The 22,874-nt window shown below is 38.6% G+C and overlaps 1 protein-coding gene across 3 annotated transcripts in view; it reads right to left on the reverse strand.

Moving 5' to 3' along the window:
- The window catches only part of SERINC5 (serine incorporator 5), a 126,474-nt gene that overhangs the window by 7,806 nt on the left and 95,794 nt on the right, over window positions 1–22,874 (reverse strand). For 2 of the 3 annotated variants that reach the window (XM_039874919.1, XM_039874918.1), the window contains exons 3-9: window positions 20,942–21,120; window positions 20,369–20,451; window positions 18,823–18,916; window positions 13,114–13,325; window positions 11,062–11,157; window positions 8,718–8,844; window positions 2,371–2,437 (exon numbers count right to left, since the gene is read on the reverse strand). In XM_039874919.1, coding sequence (XP_039730853.1) covers window positions 2,371–2,437; window positions 8,718–8,844; window positions 11,062–11,157; window positions 13,114–13,325; window positions 18,823–18,916; window positions 20,369–20,451; window positions 20,942–21,120 — 858 coding nt within the window. Of the gene's footprint in view, window positions 1–1,149; window positions 1,948–2,311; window positions 2,438–8,717; window positions 8,845–11,061; window positions 11,158–13,113; window positions 13,326–18,822; window positions 18,917–20,368; window positions 20,452–20,941; window positions 21,121–22,874 lie in introns of those variants that run through there. The other variant, XM_039874920.1, reaches the window with a different exon arrangement.

Here is a 22,874-nt window from a genome sequence, read left to right on the forward strand (position 1 = left end):
TAAATATCCTGCACATCAAACTCTGCCTGGATGGCTGTTTCTGAAAAACTCAACCTGAAACACAAGGTGAACAAGACACGGTCCCCACTCTCACGGAGCCCACTCCTGGTGTTCTGTTATACTCGCTACTTCATTAAACCTTCTCCAACCTCTGAGGCTGAGATTATTATCCTGTTTACAGTTGAGGAAACTAAGGTCAGGCAGATTAAAAGTCACACTGGCCTAAAAGTCACACAACCAGTTTAACAACGGGGCTGGGACATGACTACAGAATGGGAACTCTAAGGTCCCTCACAAGAAGTAATAGGTAGCATGTGATATCTAGGAGATATCAGAAATGGTAAAGCTAAGGAATCTGGAAGCAGGAAGCCTACTCACAATTCCTACTAAAATCAGGCTGTTGAACTGGCTGCCTCTGTGGAGGCAGGGGTGCTGGGGGCAGGGATGGGTGCAATGCTTTCCTTGTAAGAGTCTTTGGTACCTTTCAAATTTCATACCATGTTTCTGACCTACTCAAAACAATGAATTTAATTTTTAAAAATATCGGGTTATGAAAAACTACATGATTTCAGAAGGACTCTGGTAAACAAATGAGAAACACTACACGTACTAAGAGAGTCTAGGACGTGCTGGGACCTTGGCCTTTCTGGCTGATATTTTTACTGCAAAGAACAGACAGCCAGGGACAAGGATGTGGGAGCTGGAGTCTCTGTCCCATTTATACACCTCAAGGCCACGTCCTTGTTTCCCTCCTACATCAAGGCCTTGACAGAATCTTGGATCAAGTAACACAGTCAAAGATTCACCAATTCATTCAGTGGGCCCGAGACATTGTATGCTGGGGTCCTAGTTCTTTTGAAGCTTAAGTTACCATAAGAAATTATTATTAACTCTTTCAAAGGTGTATCCTGTGAAACACGATGCAAGGAGAGAGAACTTCCATCATGTACAATCTCCACTTAAGAAATAAACATTGAGACTTTTTCCTTGGAATGAGAATAAAAACATCCTCTCTTTAGTCTAACTTAGAGACTTGCTGTTCTTTGCACTTTAACTCTGTACACAATAGGGATATTGAAATCATAACGGTACAACCTCAGCAGGTGGTTGCCCAGTCAGTGGTGAGAATAAACACTTGCCTTCTGAAGACCATTCTCTTCTGCATAATAGGCAGTAACTTATTCAGACTCAGCACAGTTTTCTCTTTTTTTTCAAGTAACAGAAAGAGCTGGTGAATGATGCTGGCAGATTGACAACCCTTCATAATGGATCACTCTCTCCAGGTCAGGTGCAGGAAAGACTATCCCCAGAGACCCAGCTGCAGAATAAAGCGCCCATCAGATACCAGGGCTCCTCCATCTAGAGAAAGTTATTAGGAGGTAGCCAGGGCCGGATGCCAGGCAAGGTCACCAGCAGGGCCAGGAGACAGCAGCGGAACTCTTGAGCAGTGGTCGAGAACACAGGCTCTGGAGCCAGAATGCACAGTTTATATGCTGGCAAATTCACAAGTTTAAACAATTTAACCTTTTCTGTTTAACCCATCTGCAAAATGGAGATAAAACCCTGAGTTTTAATGAGGACTAAATTAAATGGCATAGGTAGTGCCTAGAACAGTGCCTGGCACATAGCAAGCACTGCAAGTCTTAGCTGTCACTGGAAACTCCTGTTCTTTCCATCCCTGGGGTCAAGGCTGAGCCTCCTCCTGGCTGCCTCCACCTATTTAGACCTCTTTAGACCTTGGCAGAAAGTCCACTCATGGCCCTAGAAAACATTTTTTGCACAAGTAATAAAATAAGACATTCTGCTGACTGATAGGCATCTGCTGACCACTATGATTCTTTGGACACCTATTGGTCACAATTCTTTACCTAGTGCAATGTCTACCTAACGGAACCAACTTTTAAGTAAGCTAATGTATAGATAACGCTCAGCGGTGTGGCACAGAGCAGGTGCTGTTTCCTTCCCTTCTCCATCTTTCTCTCTTCCTTTCAGAACTGCTATTATATAACCTCATGGCCGTGCTATGAATGGAGGACACAGACAGGTATAAAATAGAGAAATGGACTAGAAATTTAAAAAAATACACGTTCCATTATGACAAAAGAAAAGAGCCACCCAACAAAGCCACCCAGGCCAGGTGGGCAGCAGGATGCCATACAGGAGGCCAATTTTGTTAGAGGAAAAACCAAGGATTCATTTTAATCCCATAGTATAGAACATTTCTTTTTCTGTACTAAAATTATATTCTTTCCTGGAGAAAAATGGGATCATGATGTGGAGATCAATAAAAATGCAAATAAACATAAAAAACCTTCTTGAAAAAATGGGTCTTTGGAGATGAACCAGGACAAGAAAAAGAAATGAACTTACTTCCTGTTCAGGAGCTGCATAGCGCCCCTGCAGCGCATCAGAACTCGATCTTGTTGTCGATGTCAAACTAGGAAACAAACTCAAAGGTCAGCAGACAGTATCGACATGTGATAGTACATCAAGGGGTGGGCGGGACCGCCTGGCCCATGATCTGGTGAGAGTCTCCCTAAACCTACAATTCCCGCTGCTTTACTATAGTCTATTTTAAAATCTACTTTATTCCAAAACTCGCTGACCGATTGTACAGTTGATGTCTTTTTACATGGATTGTTAGATGGTTTTATGCAAAGAGAACTTCGTAGGTAAAGAAATAAGATGCCTTTTGCTTTCATTATCTTGGTTTTTCACTATTGGTTATTTGCCTCTCCTCCCTCAAATGCCAAAATAATTTTCGAATTTCACTTTTGTCATTCCCCTCCCTTTGACTAGTCTTCCTTAGAAGAGATCAAAAGCAATGAAAGAACCCAGAGATCACAAGAAAAAGCAAAGGCAGGAAAAGCAAAGGTCACAGTTATTTAATGTGATAATCAGCCTATGGCAGAACAAGGTTTTCTGTTTCGAAATTCAACATGGAGTAACACTCAGTGTGATTAAAATAAATACTTCCCACCACTTTCCCTATTCCCTGAGAGCTAAAATGCTATAAAATTTGGATCACGGGGTAAAATATTTCCTTTTCCTTGGAAAAAAGGGGGAAACATTTTAAGCAAATAGAAATATGTACAATACTTAGGGTTCCAGCTAACTGTATAAATTCGTTTAGCAAATATTTACTGAAAGCCTGCCATGTGTCGGGCCCTGTTCTAAGCACTAGAAACTTAGTGAAAAAGACGATCCCTGCCCTCACACAGCTTCCGGGCTAGCCTGGAGGTGGCTGAGGGTGTTGGCTAGCGGAGAGGCAGGAATTAATGCTCTTTTCAAACAAACAAACCACATGAGGCAACACTACCTTCCTCTGCTCATTCTCGTCCTCGTTCCCAAAGACAGAAGAGATCAGTGAGATGCAAATCAATAGCCTTTCCCATAAAAAGGTCCGCTGGGATCCAAGCGCATCACTTCTTTTGTGGTCCACTCTGAGACCAACAGCATCACTTTCATTTTTGCTTTGAACATACTGATGCTAATCAAGGCCCACTCCACTCCCACTTCCTGATTTTGAGCCTGGTCAAGGGAATGATACAAACATTTCCCAATGGCTGTGCACACAAGAAATACATATACCTTGCTCCTGCTTTTCGGAGTGTGCTATATTTTGTGCATATGAATTATGATTTAACAGAGTATACAGTTTCCATGGGGAAAATAGAACTTTTAATTTTAAGAAGAAATCAAGATCTGGAATTTTCATCTAAAAGGTAATATTCACTCTTTAAAGGGGATAGAATAAACATTCCATTTTATAAATTCTTTGCAATAAAATGATTTCAGAAAAATAAAGCTTTTGATTCTGGCATCTTTGCCGCTTCACTTCCACCATCAAAGAGCACTACATAAGGGGAGCTTTTGTTCTAACCTGTAAAAATGTCTATATTCGTTCATCATTAGTGGCATGTGACTTCTATAAGTATACGTTACCATAAAATAAGGTTTTTATTCAGTTGTGGCTTTCCCTGCAAAATCTTCTTTGAATTATCAAGAAAAATTATTTTTACAGGTTCTTAAAAAGCATGAGAAATTCTTGCTGTCTGCTTTCTGGCTATTATTGACCAATCTGTCTGGTTAGCACCAGACAAGCTGCTATAAAGCAATGCCTGGATTATCCATAACCTCTTGTTTTCTAGGGCTTAGGTATGAGTGACTTTAACCAGAACTTCCAGTGGGGGTGGGAGTGTGGAAGAGACTAATAGTTTTTGGCTGGGCTGATGCTTCACCCTACAGAGATGTCCAAATGCACTAAAGCATGTTTGTTATAACTGCTCCCCAATCACAAAAAGCCAGCAGTGCCTTACAGTCCTTACAGACAACCAATAAGATAAGATTCCTGCCCTCTGCCCCAGCCCCAGAAGCACTGCCATGTCCAGAGCCTCTTCCATGTTAGCAGAGTGATTTGAAACACAGGTGCCCCTCTGCACCTGCTTCAGTTGCTTTTGGAACTGGCCAAATACCCCCAGATTACAGAAGATCTCTAAAAACCATGTCTAGACTTTCCTATTGGAGACCACAGGTTCTGCTTCCCTGACAAACTTACAGGGTGGTCCTTAAGAGATCCCCGCAAGACTATTCCCAGTCTTTGTGTGATGAAGTTCAATTATGTTCCCACTGTACCACAGAACTGATGACTCACAGCTCCTTCAGGAGGCACAGTCCTACCCGAGCTGGGGGGCAGTGTCAGCATGCCCCTGGTGCACAGCCATGAGGATTTCTAGCTGGCAGGTTAGAAAGTGGCAAGATTCCCAAAATAAAGAAACAAACCCTCTGCCTCCTGTTTTTCTTAAATAAAAGTAGCAGGCCCAGAAGACACCAAAAGAGGACACCCCTCCCTGGTATACCAACTTTTCTGTTTAAGCCAATCTTCTCTCCAATGCCGTCTTGTCAACCCTGTACCTATTTTCACAGGGTCTGGCACCTTCTTGTGAATGTCTCATTTGAACAAGCAAATTGTTTGACATTTAATAAAGGTTCTTAGTTTTTCCAATTTTGTATTCAGTTTTAATTATTTTAGTTTAAGAGAAAATATGTTTACTACTTAAGCTGTCTAGGAATTTGAAGTAGCTAGGGAATGTTTTACAGCACAGATGCCTCCCAATAACATAATTATTCGAGTCATCTAGCTTATCTCTCTACCTCAGTAAAGTATAAAACTTACTGCAAGCCAACACAGGAAAAAAAAAAAATTGACTCGTCTCTACAAATAACCCAACAAAGGAGACTCGAGGAAAGGTTTCCTGAAATTGGGGATGGAGAGCTACAGGAATAAGTTCCATGCCTGTTTCCTTTTATGTACAATGAAGGATTGAATCTGACTCCAGGATCCTGTCCAGTCTGACAGCTTGAACTTGAAACCAATAGATAATAATTTTAAAATCCAGAGACCAAGGAGGGAATTAAGGAATAGTTGGCAGAGGCAGGGCCTGTCACAACAAAAGAACCAGGCCTAAGGGGTGTAGGGAGATCAGCCTACAGAATGAGCCACTGGGGAACTCCCACATGGGGTTCAAGTTGTGACTCTTCTTCACAGCCATAAGGCCTGGGAACTATGGAAGGGGCTTCTGGAGAAAGGGTGGCCTCAGTCAGAAAGCCAGAGAATGGGTTTTGGCTGAGCCCTTCTCCTAAGCTGAGACAGCAAAGAGTGAAATATACTCACACTGAGTGTGTCAGAAGCAAGATTTGGAACAGAAAATCAGAAACAGGATGGAGGTCATCATATGATCCCTCTAAAGAAGTGTGTGTGTTGGGGGACATGTTTAGGGGAAATTCTAAGGGGTTAGAAAACAGCACAGTGAGGCCCCTACAGAAGTCGGCCCCAACAAGCGCAGATTTTCGTTGAAAATAGATGACTTATTCTCCCTTTAGTATACACACCCCAGTCTTTCAGCTCCTACAATTTTTATCAAGAATTCTAGATATTCCTGCAATCATGTTCAAATAACAGCTTGCACTCACCCTCTTTAACATCTTCCAAACTTTCATTCCTCCAAGTTTGAGAGGAAAACGTAGACTCTAGAGGTCAAGATTTAAAAAACCCCTAATTGGGCTGCCTCCCATCCCTGGCAGCATTCCCTTTTTTCAAGGCTCTACCAGGCCTGAACTCACTTCCCAGTGAGTTCCAATGCTTGACTATAATATTCTCAAAGCTGACTCCTCCTGGAGCTGCAGTGGATGACTGCAGCAAACATTAGTCACCCAGACCCAAACACCCCAGCACTACCTGGTTACCCTGCATCCGCACTTGGTGTAGTTGCTGTTCCCTCTCCTCGTTCCGGCGGGCACTACGATTTTGCAGTTTAATTACTATGATTCAAGAATGTTTGTTACTGGGATTTAGACAGATTTTAAGTAGCAGCTGTCGTCTTTGAAATATGTTATCTTTGGGGACTATCAGACTACACCATACCACCCTCCACTACGGTACCTCTAAATTCCAGAAGAGGCCGATGTTTTGTTTATCATCTCTCACTGAAGGGTGGTAGTGAAAATCTGATAGGGTGAAAATCCCATGCTGCAAAATAATGCCATCTGTGGCAATTCTAGCAGCAGATTAGGTAGAATTTTTGTCTTCTTTCCATTGGTGGGTTTATATAGCAAATCCAGGCCCCATTTTATCTGCGAGGCAAACATTTTTCTTTCACTTGCTATTAGGAATCCAACAAAACACATGATTTTATTCTGTCAAATATCTTGATAGTTTTTTTCTAATAAAAAGACAAAAAAAATGCTAGCTCAATGTGAAAATAATTTTTAAAAAGAAAACAGAAGAGCAAGAGAAAAAAATAAGTCACCACTACTACAAATGTGGTTTATCTCCTCCCAGAATTTTTTACATATGTAAACACAACTATATTTTATTTTTAAAAAAGGAATATTCTATATTTACAGTTTAGTAACCTATTTTCTCCTCACTTGATTTACCAATATTTTTTATATGCCAAGACAGAAAAAAACTGAGTGACAAAGGAAATTAGCCATGTTGCTCTCATTTCTCCCCAAAGCCCTATGACAGACTCCGGAAGGAAAAGCTTTCTAAAAAAGGAAGAGCTGAGACTCAAGATTCAAAACTTGGGTGCTTTTATGGTTTTCCTGAAAACATTCATTGACTTGAGCCCAAATCCTATTGAATGCTTTGTATATAGTAGGCACTCAGTGAACAATTATGGAATTAATCAAAATGAAAGACCAGAAAGTGGTCCCCATGTGTAGAGAGACAGGTCTCCAAGACGTGACCACTGTCTGTCCTGCAAGCTGGACCTGGGCCAGAACGGAGGGTGCTTTCTGCAAATCCCCCTTAGAGAGTGTCTGACGGTAACTGATGTTCATTCTAACATAAATCAGCACCCCTACTTGCCCCCTGCTGTGTGCTGGGTCCTGAAAAAGATTGCTGTCCTGACCTGCTTAAGCATGTTAAGTAATTTCCAGACCTGGTAGCATCCACTCACTATGCCATGACCATCCCCGCTTTGCCGTATAGAATTCTTGGGCACCTACCAAGCAGTGCGGGGATCTTCGTCTTACGATCACCCAAGACATGCCTCGTATGTAAGTTTCCCTTAACAAACTCTATTAATTACCAAAGGGAGTAGCCAGCCTCTTTATTCGGTCTTTTCCTGACCTCCACTTACAGAGGCAGATTTTCAGTCTCGGGGCTTTTCCCTGGGTCTGTGTGTTTGCACACCACGGTCCCTTCTGGTGCAACAAGGAGAATGTGTCACTATGTCAAAGATAGACTGAGAATCAATGTCATACATCCTTCATTATAACAACTACCTACAACACAAGCAAGTGTTTTATGGCTGGATGTGTGACTATGAACGAGTACTTTATAAAAGTTTAAATTGTCTATATCTGTAGGTCCATCTCTAGATTAGGGGGCACTAGAAGCTATAAGAGAAAAAAATGCCAGTGTGCTCAGAAAGATGCTTTATTTATACAAGCTATCATCATCAATATTGTTTAGTTTCAACCAAAGAAGATTATAATGTGCCTATGAAAGCTGAAATTTTTATACACTGAAACATAACAAAGAAAACATAGAACACATAAGTAAAACCTAAAGTGAAAAGGTTATTGTCAAAAGGAAGCTTAATTATCAGTGAAATATGTACCCAGAATAAGAAACAACCATTTGTATCCTTTACTTTTCTCCCTCTGGCAATCTTTTGATCATTTCAAAGGTGGAATAAACCCCACTGTAAGCATGTGAAATACAGCTTGCTTACATTATCACACCTACTTTTAGAGCTGCCTCGCCTCCTTAACAGCATTATTTTAGCATAAAAGAAAAGGACATTTCCTGTCTTTCCTGGACCAGGCATGAAATGACCGTGCATGTAGTGCTTTGTACTCTATCCATCAACAGCAGAACGAATGGTATTTCCCTTGGATTAGAAAGCTGCCCAAACATTCTGGCACATACCATCTCTTTCTCACTCTGTGCTCCCTTGTCCTCCAATAACACTTCGGCAAGTAATACCCAACCTTCCTTTAAAGGGTTGCAACATACTATATACTTACTTGATCTACCCTATATAAAAACAAGGATGGCAAATGAAGTCCAAACACCTATTATTTCTGTTTTCCTTCTTCTTCAGATTGTTATCTGTTTTGCTGCCTCACAGCTGCTAGAATTTATTTAAATTCTCCTGTACTTTTAAAGTCTGCAAAGACGGCTTCAGGTAACTCCTAAGACTTACCATGAATATAAGATGCACACAAACAAGAGAGTAGTACCCAGTCCAGTAACCAAGTTTTTGTCTCTGTACAGGTCCTGACCCAAGTCAGGCACACAGATCGTAACGTTCTTCCCATGTTCATCTAGAACTTGTAAAGAAAAGACAAAGTAATCATAGTCAAATTAGAAAAGCCTGTTGCAACCTACAGAAGCAGTCATTTTGAAAATATTCAAGTAGTTTAGAAGAGTAAAGACATCACTGGAAACATCTACTCTACGGTCTGACTCATCTCAGACTAGACTGTTGCTATTACAGCAAAGCACCCCTCTCCTACCTCAGCACCCTCTGAGAATAAGACCCTCAGATTCCAGCTTAGTGCTGAAGGGTTCTTCAGATCCAGGGCCTTATAAGAGTCTTGCTTTTTTAGTGCTATTCAAATGACAGTAAAAAGGAAACTCAGATTCATTTTTTAGCTGATCTGGCAGCCTCTGAACAGAGATAGTGTGCAGATAATTGAGCACTCCCTCCCTGTCTGTCTTCTCTGGAGGTGTGACAAGGGTACCCAATAGCCAAACATGTACCAGCAGTGTCACAGCCGTCTGCCCATAGTCTCCACCCAGATGAGAGAAGTCGGTCTTCAATTTCGAACATTCGAGCTAGGTCTGATTTCTAGCTCTGCCCCAAAATAAGGGACATAAACATAAAATAACAGCTTAGAAACTATTTTAGAAACATGCACTTGAAATTGCACTAAAATTATTACTGGTACTAACACTTGAAACAGTATAACTGTGTACGCTGTGGTTTAAGGAAACTTTATTCTTTGGCCAATAAAAAATATTTTTTAAAAAAATTGACCAAAATATGAACTTTGCTATTTAAGTAGTACCACCTAAATTTAAAAAGTTTTTTTGTTTTAAAGTGATACCTGCCAATAAAAAGTAAACTACTGTAACAAACCTCCATTAAGTTAAAACCAGAGATTAATACATAAATGGTCATAAAGTCTTAAAGGTACTAGATTTAAATAAACGTATGAGTAAATATAGAACTTTAAAAAAAAATTATATCCAGAAGAAACTATACTTAATATAAGGCCTATAATTATATTGTTTTGCACTATAAATAGCCATAAAGACAAGACCCATTCATAGTATGTGTATATACTAAACCTTCAAATTATCTTTGCATTTGCTTTCTAAATTTAAAAACATAAAAGCTATCTCAATTTTCTATTCTAGAAAAAAGAGATTACATTTATTTAACTTGATTTATACAAGATCAAATGTACCCAAGCACACACACATTTATACACACTATGTGTATACACTTTATATATCACAAAAGTGATAAAGACAATAAATTATAACGAGTCTGGAAATCAAAATAAGAAAATTTGGTCTTTTACTGGTGAGGCACAGGGGCTCACATAGTAACACCTTATAATTGTGCTTTTATAGTTCTCAAATAATCATTGCAACTATTTTACAATAATAACAGCTAACCGTGTATAGCACCTAATACATGCTAGAAACTGTACACATATATACATATATACACGTACTCATTGAATTCTTAGAAACCACCTTATAAAATAGTAATCTTTAATCATCTTGTGAAAATAATAATTAAAATCCTTATTTTAAAGGTGAGTTATCTAAGCAGAGAAAGGTAAGTAACTTTGTACAAGTTACTTAAAGCAGCAGGACCAGGCTATAAACACAAGCAGTCCAAATCTAAAGCTCATGCATGTTGTGCTGTCTCTATAAATAAATGTTACTTAAGATGAGCAATTCAAGGTCCCATAACCAGCAAAGGGTTGAGCTCAAATCCTGTCCCCTGCTCCCCGCTCCCACGTTCTTTCCACTCTTCTCTGTTACAGTCAGAAAAATGACCACATGAAGAAAAATAAATTAACAACCAACTAAAAACACAAACAAAATAAAACTAAGCAAAATAAAAATGTTCCTTGAAAACAGCTCCAGTAAATGCAGATTAGGCCTTAAAAACTCAATAGCCCACTTTTATTCATGTCTTACCTACACAGCAGGAAGACTTAAAAGAAGGTATTTTCATATCCCACCTTAAGGACTTTACTTAATAAAAAAGTCTAAATCATCTCTCTATTTTGATTTATTGCAAGTAAGGACAGGAGTGTAGCTCAGTGGAAGTGCATGTGCTTGGCATGTATTAGGCCCTGGGTTCAACTCCCAGCACCTTTACCTGCAACTTTGCCTGTGACACCACTCCTGAAGAAACACAGGCTCGGCTTGATTTACTGAATCCCTGATATCTAAACAATGGCTCACAGAGACATTTTCCTTCCTCCACAAATGGAAATATTCATACTGCAAGGCCGACTTACCTACTTCTACAGGCTTGCTGGACAGAGCTGAGAAAGTGAGATACGTGACATAGCAGCTTATGAGACCTGACTGCAATAACCCGGAGTGTGGCTGTCCTGGAAAACGACAAGAGACAGATTTTAAGAATGTTTTAAATTTCAATGGTAAGAAAGCACGTGCTTTAAAATAAGGAGTCTCCCCATCCCCCAAATGATATTCCTCAAAGTTGGACCCCTGCCTTTAAAGGAAAGAAGAGGTACATAACATGTTTCTCAGATAACGCTAAAAAGATTTGGGGGGAGGGAGTTATTTACTGACCCTAACTGCTATTTTTAGAGATGCCAAGTTCTGCCAAGTTCTCTACCAACACCTTATTCTGATACTAGTTATAACTGTACTTAAACATACTGCCTGATCCCCTGAGATTTATAACGTTAGATCTTAAATCATAAGATCTCAGAAGAAAATTTACTATTACTATATCTGAGATCACATGGCTTGGTGGGGTATGGCCAATTTCATAGGCCATGGATTCCAGACTCCCTAAGGCCAGCAGACACTGTATAGTCCTTGGCGGTGGGAAAAGCTCACATCTGTCAATGGACAAAAAGACCTCTGGGAACACCAGAGCTGGTCCAGGTCAAAGAGGAAGGCTCTGGGGCGCAGCACGTGTTGGGAGAAGAGCTTTAATGTTATAGCATTTCAACTAAACTCAGTGTTTAGATCATTGAGAGTAACCAAGACGTGATAAAAGGGATTTATCTTTTTTTGGTGAAATTCTCAACCACTTGCTGGCATAAAAGGATTTCGTTTTACTCATTCTTCTGATTTTATTTCTAGAATTATTAAATTACAATGGCCAATAAAGTTATTGAAATGTACCCTTTTATAATGTTGCTCTTTGGTATGAGAATAAGACTTACCTTAACAACTAATGATATTAAACTAAATATTTCAAAATATTATAACTATTTCAAAAGGTAGGATTTAACCCAAAAGATATTTTAATCTGAATACTAATACTGAATACTTTGGTATGAGAATAAGACTTACCTTAACAACTAATGATGTTAAACTAAATATTTCAAAATATTATAACTATTTCAAAAGGTAGGATTTAACCCAAAAGATATTTTAATCTGAATACTAATAATGTTTTAGGAAATTCTTAACTAACCAATTAAAGAGATTGGAAGAATAATACTCTCAATTTTAATAACAGATTTGAAATTTTTGATAACAGAAAAACTTTCAAATTATTCAAAACTAGTTCCTTTTTAAATCAACATTTAAAAAGGATTCAAGGGGCAATAAATTTATTGGCCATATTTTCCTTTTCTTATCTAGAAACCTAAATGCTGTGTGCTTTTTCATCATCTGTACAGTAAGACACCCACAAAAAACATGAAATCAGGGACAATTCTCTCTATAACCAAAGACAGCGTACTGGCTTAAGATATCAAAAATCATTTAAAAAAGAATTCATACCTACACTTTCTAAAGCACGTTCAAATCCTATCTTCTCTTCCTTTTGGCTTTGAACCATGAGCAAGGTCAGGCTCATAGGTTTCTGTTGGCTTTGCTGAGGAAGGACTAGAGTATAAGGAAGGTAAGCCCATGGGGCCAGCTGCTGGCTGAGCAGGGACTGCATTTTCTACTTCCTGATTCCTACAGCACATTGTCTCTGAGTTCTGGTCCATGGATCCTGAGTCCACGGATCGATGACTCCAGAAACAGCTCCCTCTACAGGTTTTACACAGATATTATAGAGAAGCACTCAACATACACTAAGAGCATTTTCCACTTAAAAGCTCCTTGTAGTACACTATTTAATAATAGCAATATCTCTCTCTCTGTTTTATTGACTTCATTATGATCAGATCTTTCTTGACATGACGCATGCTTGACAATCACATTCAGCCCAAGCGTGGGATATGAAGAGGGAACTATAGTCCCATCTTTCCTATTGCTGACCCATCCACGTTGTAAAGGAATGACCATAATTTTGTTTTAACTAGGTTTTCTCAAAGACACTTAGAAATAAGGAAGAATAAAAAAAAAATTGTGCTTACGATTTTGTACACAGGGCGAGATGGCTACGAGTGAAATGAGCAGACACAGGCCTCCGTTCACTCCCAGGAGAATTTTGTTTTCCATGCAACCATCCTTCTGTGTATAAAATACTGCCATGAAAATCAAGCCTCCAGCGGCAATGGAATACATGATGAGTGTCACCAGGGCCAGAGAGGCGTACCACAGCTTGTTGTGAACTGTGCCTGCAGTCCTGTTTTTCCAGGCAGTGGATAACAGGGAGGGGAGAGAAAGGAAGTTAGTAAAGGCCCAGATTGATTCTGACATTTACCATCCCTCAGGCATGAACTAATGCTGTCAAGCCCCTGGCCATAACCGAGTAGGCCAGAAGACACAACATTTCACCAATGACTATGCACCATCAAAGCTAGAAGGTAAATATGCAAAAACCTACGACTTATAAAGCTTGGAATTTTTTTCTAAATACTCAAAGAATTGTTTTTGACTCAAAGGTACTCATCAACTAAAATGAACATCCGCAGACTTTACTTTAGCTCCCCCACTCTGAATGTGATAGGTTTTGACAGTATTAAAAAGTGGCTTTTTGGTGGAGCTCACTTCAAGTTTTCTCTACAAACACAGAGACCACAGGTGCCACAGTTTCTCACATCCAAGTGCTGCCAGCAGCTCCAGCTGAAGCCCATCTTGTCTTTAGGGAGAGAAGCAAATTAACCTCACTCAGAGAAAGACGGGCTGACTGCTGCTCTTTTATCCCTGTGCTGAAGGGTGGACCTGTCGTAGTTCTGCTTCTCCAAAACAACGCCAAGTATGATTACAGAAAAATTCGGAATTTAAAAAAAGTAGAGAATAAAATTGGCCAGGAAAAGAGTAAAAATGTTAAGAGATTTACAGTGAAGAATCTGAAAGAGGAGATTAATGTGCTTTCTAGTTTATATATTAATAAATGTATGGGAGATGCAAGTGGTGGTTTAACAATCTATAGACAAATCCTTTAGAACAAAGAAAAGAGTGTTTATAAATGCTAAATGAAGAAGACAACAACAGGAAGAATGGGCTGAATCACTGTCATCTGCTTTATGATTATATCACCCTTTGTAACCACATTCTCACGGATCTTCAGAGTAAGCAATTTGCTTAATGTATTCAAAAAACTGCAGTGTTCCAGCAATCCAGCTAAAATATTTTAATGATGAAAAACTTACTGCAGCCAGAGACAAAGGAAATAGGGAGGAAAGGCCAAAATGATAATGACTATCATATTCCTGAAACCGAGCCAGGCGCTCTGATGACCATGGAATGACTCTGACATAAAAGGCACACAAAGGAAATAAAGAGAAAATGAGACTCAAGAAAGGGAAAGAAAAGAAAGCTAAGAGCCAAAAACTAATCGATGACAGAGAGAACGAATTATGTAGAAAAAGGTAAACACTGCTGACCAGTATGTGGGTGGGGTCCAATTGTTTCTTCACTAGTCTTTTTGGTTGTTATTAATATACAAAGGGCTTTCTTACAGTTGATTTATGCTTATATTCTCAAAGTTAGATCTTCAGTTCAACCCTAACCTCTCTCCCTCAACTCCAGACTCATAATGTCCAACTGTTCAGTGTCCTTACTTAGAGGTCTAACTGGCGTGTTAGAGAGCAGGTGCAGACTAACCTCCCAACATGCAAACCTCCTCTCCCTAAACCTGCTCTTCTATGATCTTCCCAACCTCAGAAAATGGCAATTCCACATGGACTGTGGGGGGGGGTGATGAGGACAGAACCACCTTGGCTCTTGATGGCTGTCTTTTCTCTCCCTGCTGTTCCCCTCCCCTCCCCTACCACCATGCCATCACCGTCAGCGAATGACTGGTCTCAACTTCGGAATATATCGAAATCTGACTGCTGCTACCAGCTGGCTCCAAGCTACCTCATCTTTCAACTGGATTATCTTCCACTGGTCTCCTTCCTTTCACCTCGGACTCTCTCTAATCTTTTCTCAACTTAAAATATACATTATACTCTACTGCTCTTCCATCTCATACAACAGCCCCAAAAGCCCTATACGATCTGGCCAATGCCACCTCAGATTTCATCTCTTGCACCCTTCCCTCACCTCTGCGGTTCAGCCACTGTAGATGATCCCTTGCTCATTAAATAAACACAGTATGGCCCCGCACTTTCTTCACCTCCCTCACACCTTTTTTTGCCCTGCTCTCCAATTCTCATATCCTTTCTTTTTCTCTAGAGCACTCTTCACCATTGAACCTACTACCTATTTGCTTGGTCAATCAAGTTGATTATCTCTCCCCTCTACCCCCAGAAGAATGTTAAGCTCCACAGAGCAAGACGTGCTTATGGTCACTGCGGTTCTACTGTGGAGGGGCTGGCAAATAACAGGTGCTTAATGAATGCTGGTACAAAGACTGTCAACTGCTAAAAAATAACATTATGCAACAATGAGTAGAGTTACTGCTATTCCTACTGCTCCAGATTTAGCTGGTCCTCCTGATGACATCTTGTTTTTACAGACATCCCAATGACTTATCTGCACAGTCTTAATGCCTGCCACACCGTTAATAATCCAAAAATTGTGAATAAATGTGAAATGAAAAGCACTTGGAGATTAGAAAAGGAACAGGAAACAAAGCAAAATGCACAGACACAGCAGCAAACAGGTACCAAGTTGAAAGAGTTGGCTGGAGTGAGGGTTGGGAGTAAACCAAACCCAAAAACAACATGAATTGAAAATCTAGAAAGTGAGTCTTCATTAGAAATAACTGAATATACTATATACTTTTTAATTCAGTTTTGATACAGAATTGACACTTCAAATTACAAAATTTGAGCAAGAAAGTGTTAAAAATAAGATCTCAAATGGTGTACTTATGCTAAGACACCAAACCAAGACAACTTAATTACAATTTCAGCTATCCCAGAAGTGGAATCTTAAACTGGTCAGTCAGGAATCACCTGATCAGCACTAGTTAGGTAATCTTCCTAACTAGTAGATGGTAGACCCCTGCCATCCCCTAAAGGAAAGTAACCTTGCAATAACCAACCCATTTTTTTGCTGAGTGTAACTTTCTTGTTCCCACTTCTGCCTATAAAAGTCTTTCACTTTGTACAGCGCCTTAAAGCTCCTTTCTAACTGCTACATTGGATGCTGCCAGATTCAAATTGATTTTTGCTCAAATAAACTCTTAAATTTTTTAATAAGCCTTAGTTTCTTTTAACAAAAAAAAATACACATTAAATATCTAGTCCAAACACATCGTTTTATAGCTAAGAAAACTGAAGTAGAGAGGCCAGATGATAAGCCTAAAGTGAAATAACAAGCTATAGAGTAAGAGACATAAAAATCTACCAGAGGGTAGGGGGTGGGGGAGGAAGGGAAAGGTAGATGGGGTAAAGGGGGTCAAATATATGGTAGCTGAAGGAAACTGAACTTTGGGTGGTAAACACACAATAGAATATACAGATGTCAAATTATAATGTACATCTGAAAATTATATAATTGTATTATCCAATGTTACCCCAATGAACTTAATTTAAAAAGGAAAAAAAATCTGCAATCTTCTGGTTTTCAGGCCCATGGCCTTTCTATCCTACTGCCTTTGGGATCTTCTTCTCAAGACTTTACAAAAAGAGAAAAAAAGAAGGGAAGGGAGAAAAAAAGGCACTTTGATTGTTCCATGAAGAGTGATATGAATATGATATTTTCTAGACTAACCTTGTAAGCAAGAGCCTCTGTTTAAAAACACAGAAAAACTCTAAATTAGATGAATTTTCATGAAAAATAACATTATTAGTGAGTATCCTAGCTTAACCTAATTTTAGGCAAACCAACCAACTCTGACTCTGTTGACAAAAGGGGTTTTGTTGGGATATTGGCCTCAAAGCCGGGACAACAGCAGCGGCATTTGTTGCAAAGCTCTTAAGCCATTCTTATTGAGTGGTTTCTAGAAAGTTTTTAAAGCAACCAACTCTTTCAAAATGCCTGTTAAAAGTTAGCATCAACAGTTAGTCCCAGAAAATGGCTTTATAATCAATCAAAATATTGAAGTCAGACTTAAGAAGCACAAGTATTCTCAAGAGAACATACTATTTAATGGGCATATCAGGCATTCAGTATCAAAGATATTATTATTTTACCATGACATCTCCTATTTGAAGTATATCTGTGAAAATTTTAGGAAAAAATTTAGGATGACATATTTAGTCTAATAAAAAATTAAGAGTGAAAGTACATTATGAAATATGGAGAGTGATATGCAATCAATTAAAATGCATTTCTAACTTGTGCGTATTTCTTCTGTACAACTGAAAAAACAGGGTCACATTAAACTGTAGTCACCCCTTTGACTTATCTTTGGGAAAACTCTGCTGCCTCAAAATAAGATCTAGTGGAGACTCCAAACATAAATTATTAGGTTTCAGCGATGACTCAAAAAGCAGAACAGCATGTACTAACTTATATAGGAACACAACTCAGACCTAGAAATCTGTATTATTGTAGTGATCAAGACTTGAAAAAATACCAAAACATATATGTAGTGCTACTTGTATGACTGTTCAATGTGCTATATAAACTTTTAAAAAATTGGCATTAAGCATTTGGGTTATTACTCCAAAATTTACCCAATAATAAAATGAGTAACACTATCTCTTCACTCATGTATCTCATGATTTGATCTTTAAAAAAAAAACAAAACCAAAATAAACAGCAACCACTACTACTGAGCTGAGGAACATAATCAGAATGAAAAGTAGTTTGAGAAAATTTGGACAGTACATTTTGTGTGTCCAAAATGAAACAATGAAATTCACATTCATATAGGATTTTCTAATATTTTCCAAAAAATATATATATGTAAAAAAACATGATGCCTACAAAATCTACAAAATAACAAAAGCCTTACTGGGTACAACAAGCAGTAATTTTCATTCATATTCTATAAGTAAGACAGAGAGCAGCTAAGTGCTTTGTCCAGGTCACAAAAAGAGTCAACTTGGCCTTGGCACTCAAGGGCCTGGACCCTTGTCTGGCTATCATTTCCTCAGCGTGGCTCGGTAAGATTAAAAACTAGCTATTAATAGTCTGACATTTCCCACTTACCCTGGGATATGAATTCTATTTTCAAGGTACTGAGAAAGAGTCTATGTTTCTAAAATGCAAGATGGTTTTCTAAGGAGGCACAACAGACCTTCCTAATGAAGAGGTCCTTCCATCCTTACGCAGTTGAGAACAACAAAAAAAATTTTTTTAAGGAAAGAAATATTCCATTGCATATTCTTTGCAGAAAATGAACCTCCAGCTCCAAAGTACTTTTTTTTTTTTTAACCTCCTAAAGATGGGAGCCTAAGATAAAGCCTGTCCAAGCTTTCTTTTAGCCAACAACACAACCAGAGAGCTGGGGCCGATGATGGAGTTGAGGGTGGCTAAGTCACACCATTGGTTGACTTAAGAGCACAATTGAGAGAGCACGGGGGAAAAGAGTGCAAAAAGTAAAAAGAAATGAAGTGGAAGTGGAAAGGACAGAAAAATAGTATGAGAGAGAAAAGTAAATGAAGAGTTATAAAGAGCTGCAGAGAAGGGATAATGCTAGCAAACACTGTTCTTGTTGTAAGCAGGCTGCTGGTCCTGCCAGACAACTCAGAGGCGAGCCTTTATCAACACTGTACTGCAGGCAGTGTCTCTGAGTCGATGAATGAGTTCACTTGGAAGCTTTCCATAAAGGCACACACCAATTCTTGTTCCATTTATGTGCAAAGTCCACGAGCAGGAAGAGCTGGATGCCTATAAAGATGAAGGCTCCAATGGCTCCCACATAGCGCCAGGCTGCAAAAGAAGAGCGCCCAAAAGGAGATGACATAATTGTTCCAAGTGTCAGCTCAAAAGAGAGTAATGACTACAATCCATTTTTACTGCATGCTCACTGTACCTGCGACACATTTAATGCCCACACAGTCATATAAGGTTGGTACTGCTGTCATACCCACTTTATAGGTGAGAAAAACTGAGTCTACGTAAGCTGACAAGGGCCCACAGACAGGAAAGGGTGTAACTGGAATGTGAACACAGGCAGTCAGCCTGGATCTGAAGCATCCAAGCTTAGCCTGCATGCTATAACTGGCAGATATTCTAACAGATGCAGGAATTCGTAAAGTCAACATGACCCACAATTTAAAAGTAAAAACACACAATGCCAAAAAATCAAGGGGTCTAATTTTATCGGATAGGGAGCCATCAGTGTCTAGTGAGGAAATGAAGTTCAGACTTAGGGGCCAAGGAGTCAGATTCTACTTCTGGCTCCGTCATAAAGACTCCAACCTTGGATAAGCCATGTCACATCCCCGGGTTATAGCCTGTCTATAAAAATGACTGAATTAGACTTAAAGGACTGCTGGGTCTTTTTCCATTCTGAAGATATTATTCTAATACATAAAAGTACATCTATGGGCAAGAGAAAACCACTTAACAGCATTTTAGGTAAAAACAAGACCTGGATATACTTTCATTAAGGAGGAAATAAAACTAGTATGGATCCTGATGTGTGACTGTTTGAGGGTCTATGGCTAGTCCTTATGGACTGACACAGTGTGAATATTTTTACTGTCTTAACTAGGAAAGTGAATTCATTTGAGTTAAACAATGTTTTGAACCACTGAAATTCAGACTATTTTTCCTCCCTGTTTCAGCTATGATGAAAAGCTTCATATTAAATTAATTTTGGTAGGTTCAATCAATAAGGAATATAATTCAATGTTACAGTTTCCTGTAAGGCAAGTTTAGAAATAGACTGGAAGATGCTTTTCTTATCCCATTACAGCTGTGGCTGTAATGTAAAGTGGCGAAGAAGCTCTGCGTTCTGTGTTCCGAATTTTCTGTGCAGTACTTAGGAGAAAGAACAGGGTCTCCAGGACCTCTTCAAACATGGCTAGTGGTGTCAGGCTGACATGCTAAACTGATTTTCAAATAAATTTTAAATGCCTCATTTTCCCTTCAGGCCAATAACCTTAAAATTATCATTTCGATTCTTCAGCTTGCAGAGAAACGAAAGGTCCTCCCACACCCAGCCAAGAAGAGAGGCAGAGGGGGAAAGATTAAAGAGATGGGGGAAGGAGGAGGACAGGGAGTTAGGAGAGTGGATGAAGTATGGGCAGGTTAGAAAATTTTTTTTAAGCTACAGTAATTAATAATATCAAAAGCACCCTGGACTACTCTTTTAAACAATTTTACTAAATGGGGAAAAACAAAATAAAATAGGTACCCCAAATACCCCATTAGTACCATTCAGAAAGGTCTCCTGATCTGGGATGAAGAAAGCTCCTGAGCACATGGCCCCCAACAAGAGAAGCTTGAAAAACCAAAATCTGGGGAAAAAAAAAAAAAGAGGAAATGTATTTAAATGATATTCAAAGAAGGACAAAAGACCTCTTAGAACGTAAGCATGTCGATCCATGATTCTGCCTTTGGTACTATTCTCTCCAAATTGAGGGGAAGTAATTAAGTGACTGGAAACTGCCTTTTCCCATAGTTAGAAAGACTCAGCATGGCCTCTGATTGTACAAAACACCATTTTGTTGCAGGGGTGGAAACGACCTGGGGAAAGGTCATGGTACAAGAAATTAACTCTTGTCTTTGCCGCATTTCTCATTATGGTACCAGTGTTGCAAATAGGATTCTAGTTCTTAGGTCACTGTGTGGTGACAGGTCTAAATCCCATCTTCCCTAAAGAAAAATCAGTGTCAATTTCAACTAGAGGAAGATCAGTTAGGGGGTCTGATGAGTAGAAGTGGTCCTAGAACACTGTTCTGAACACAAGAAAAGGGGAAACTATCCCCTCAAAGACTGAAGGCTTACCCATTGTGAATATAGGCTCTGCAACTCTTGCTGTTGTTGATATTGATGGTCAGGAGGCAAAAGATTGAGAAGAAACAAGCCATTCCAAAACAGACTCTATACACCGCAGAATACCCCACCAGCTTCTCACAGGTATCCCCAGCTTTAATGCCTTTACAAATGTCTTCAAAAAAAGGAATCTGGGGAGAAAGAGAAAAAAGTCAACTGTTAAAACTGAGTAAAGAGGAGCTGTGAATTCCTCCTTCAGCTTCCAAGTCAAAACCCAATGTGGAAGGAAGTGCACCCTGTGTGCAGAGGAATAAATTGAGAAGAAAGGCCCTCTTCTGAAGGTTTTTCTTAATTTTCTCTGAATCTTTATTTTTTTTTTAAATATAATTCTCATTACATACCACTCCGCCTTTATTTACCCCAAATGAATTCTGAAATCCAGCATCAGAATTTGTTTAAATCACACTTTTAATACATGGATATTTTTTTCTTGAAACGCATAAATATATAGAATAAAAAATGAGACTTCCTTCATTCTCACCCCAAAATGCCACTGCCTTCTCTTCAGGAGAGTTAACAATTTTGTGAGTATTTTTATTAGTTAACATACATAAATGTGTGTGTGTGTACATACATATACATTCCCATATTCATATACAACACACGCACATATACTTGTATGGTACCATGTACATCATATATATATGTGTGTGTATATATGTATATGTATATACACAAAAACAGCTTTATTAAGTAAAAGAGTATATGTATTGTTCTGTAATGTGGTTTTTTTTTCCAGTTAATAAGCTGTGGAGATCTTTCTCTATTAATACGTAAAATCTCACCCACTCTTTTTAACCGCTATATAATATTTTATAGTAAAACCAGATTAAAACTGATAAGCATTTCCACATTGATCTTGTTGGGGAGGGTTTTTGTTTCGTGTACTTGGTTTTTTTGCCCTTACAAACACTGATTCAATAAACACTGTTGTGCATGCCTCACTGCACATGTGCCATTATTTATATAGGACAGACTCCTGACCTAGAAATGAAATTAGTGGGTCAAGTAGTACTTACATTTTAAAATTTCAAGATTTAGTCAAAGCACACTTTCAAAGGCTGTCCCCATTTATATTCTACCAGTAATAGCTGAGACTGCTCATGTTCCCAACCTGAATACCCAATTTAAAGATTTAAAAAAAAAAAAAACTATTTTGTTTCAATCCCTCTTCTTCATTACTAGTAAGATTAACTTCTTTTCTTAAATTTATGGCCATCTGTATTTTTATTTGCAAATTGGCAGTTGTTTTTTCTTGATCCGCTGGAGCTCTTTATTTATGGGTCTTAATCTTCTGATAAATGTTGACAATGGTTTATCCTAGTCCAATCAGAAAGTTTCAGTGTAAAACCTATTTACTTTGCCAGAATAATTAAAAACTTATAAAATCAGAACAGGCAGTACATTTCTATCAATGTAATAAAATAAGGATTTTAGTCAGTGATTTTTTAAAAACCTTGATTCTTATTTACGTTAAAGCTGAACACTTTCCAGAACAGAAAATAAGTTGAAAATCACATTATAGCTGTTATTCATAAGACAAAAAATATCACAGAAGAAAAAAATTATACAAAGCTAGAGGTAAAATTGAAATGATAATTTAATTTCTTCTCCAAGAGTAATCTTGAAGAAATACTAATAACTGAAGCAATAAAGATTTCCATAAACAAAAAGAAGATTAAATTTAATTGAAGTTCATCTTCCTGAATGCTGATTCCCTCCCCTCAGAAAAGGCCTGCTGCAGTCATTACTGCACTTGAATCTCAAACATGTTTTTCCAAAACAACTTTTTCAAAATTATTGCCTCTGACAAAAATGCATTGTTACAGAGACTCTATTAGTATAGCTCCATTTTCATAAACATATGAAAGATTTCACAAAGAAA

The sequence above is a fragment of the Pteropus medius genome, unplaced genomic scaffold (genome assembly GCF_902729225.1).
Source record: "Pteropus medius unplaced genomic scaffold, Ma_sr-lr_union100, whole genome shotgun sequence".
NCBI lineage: Eukaryota > Metazoa > Chordata > Mammalia > Chiroptera > Pteropodidae > Pteropus > Pteropus medius.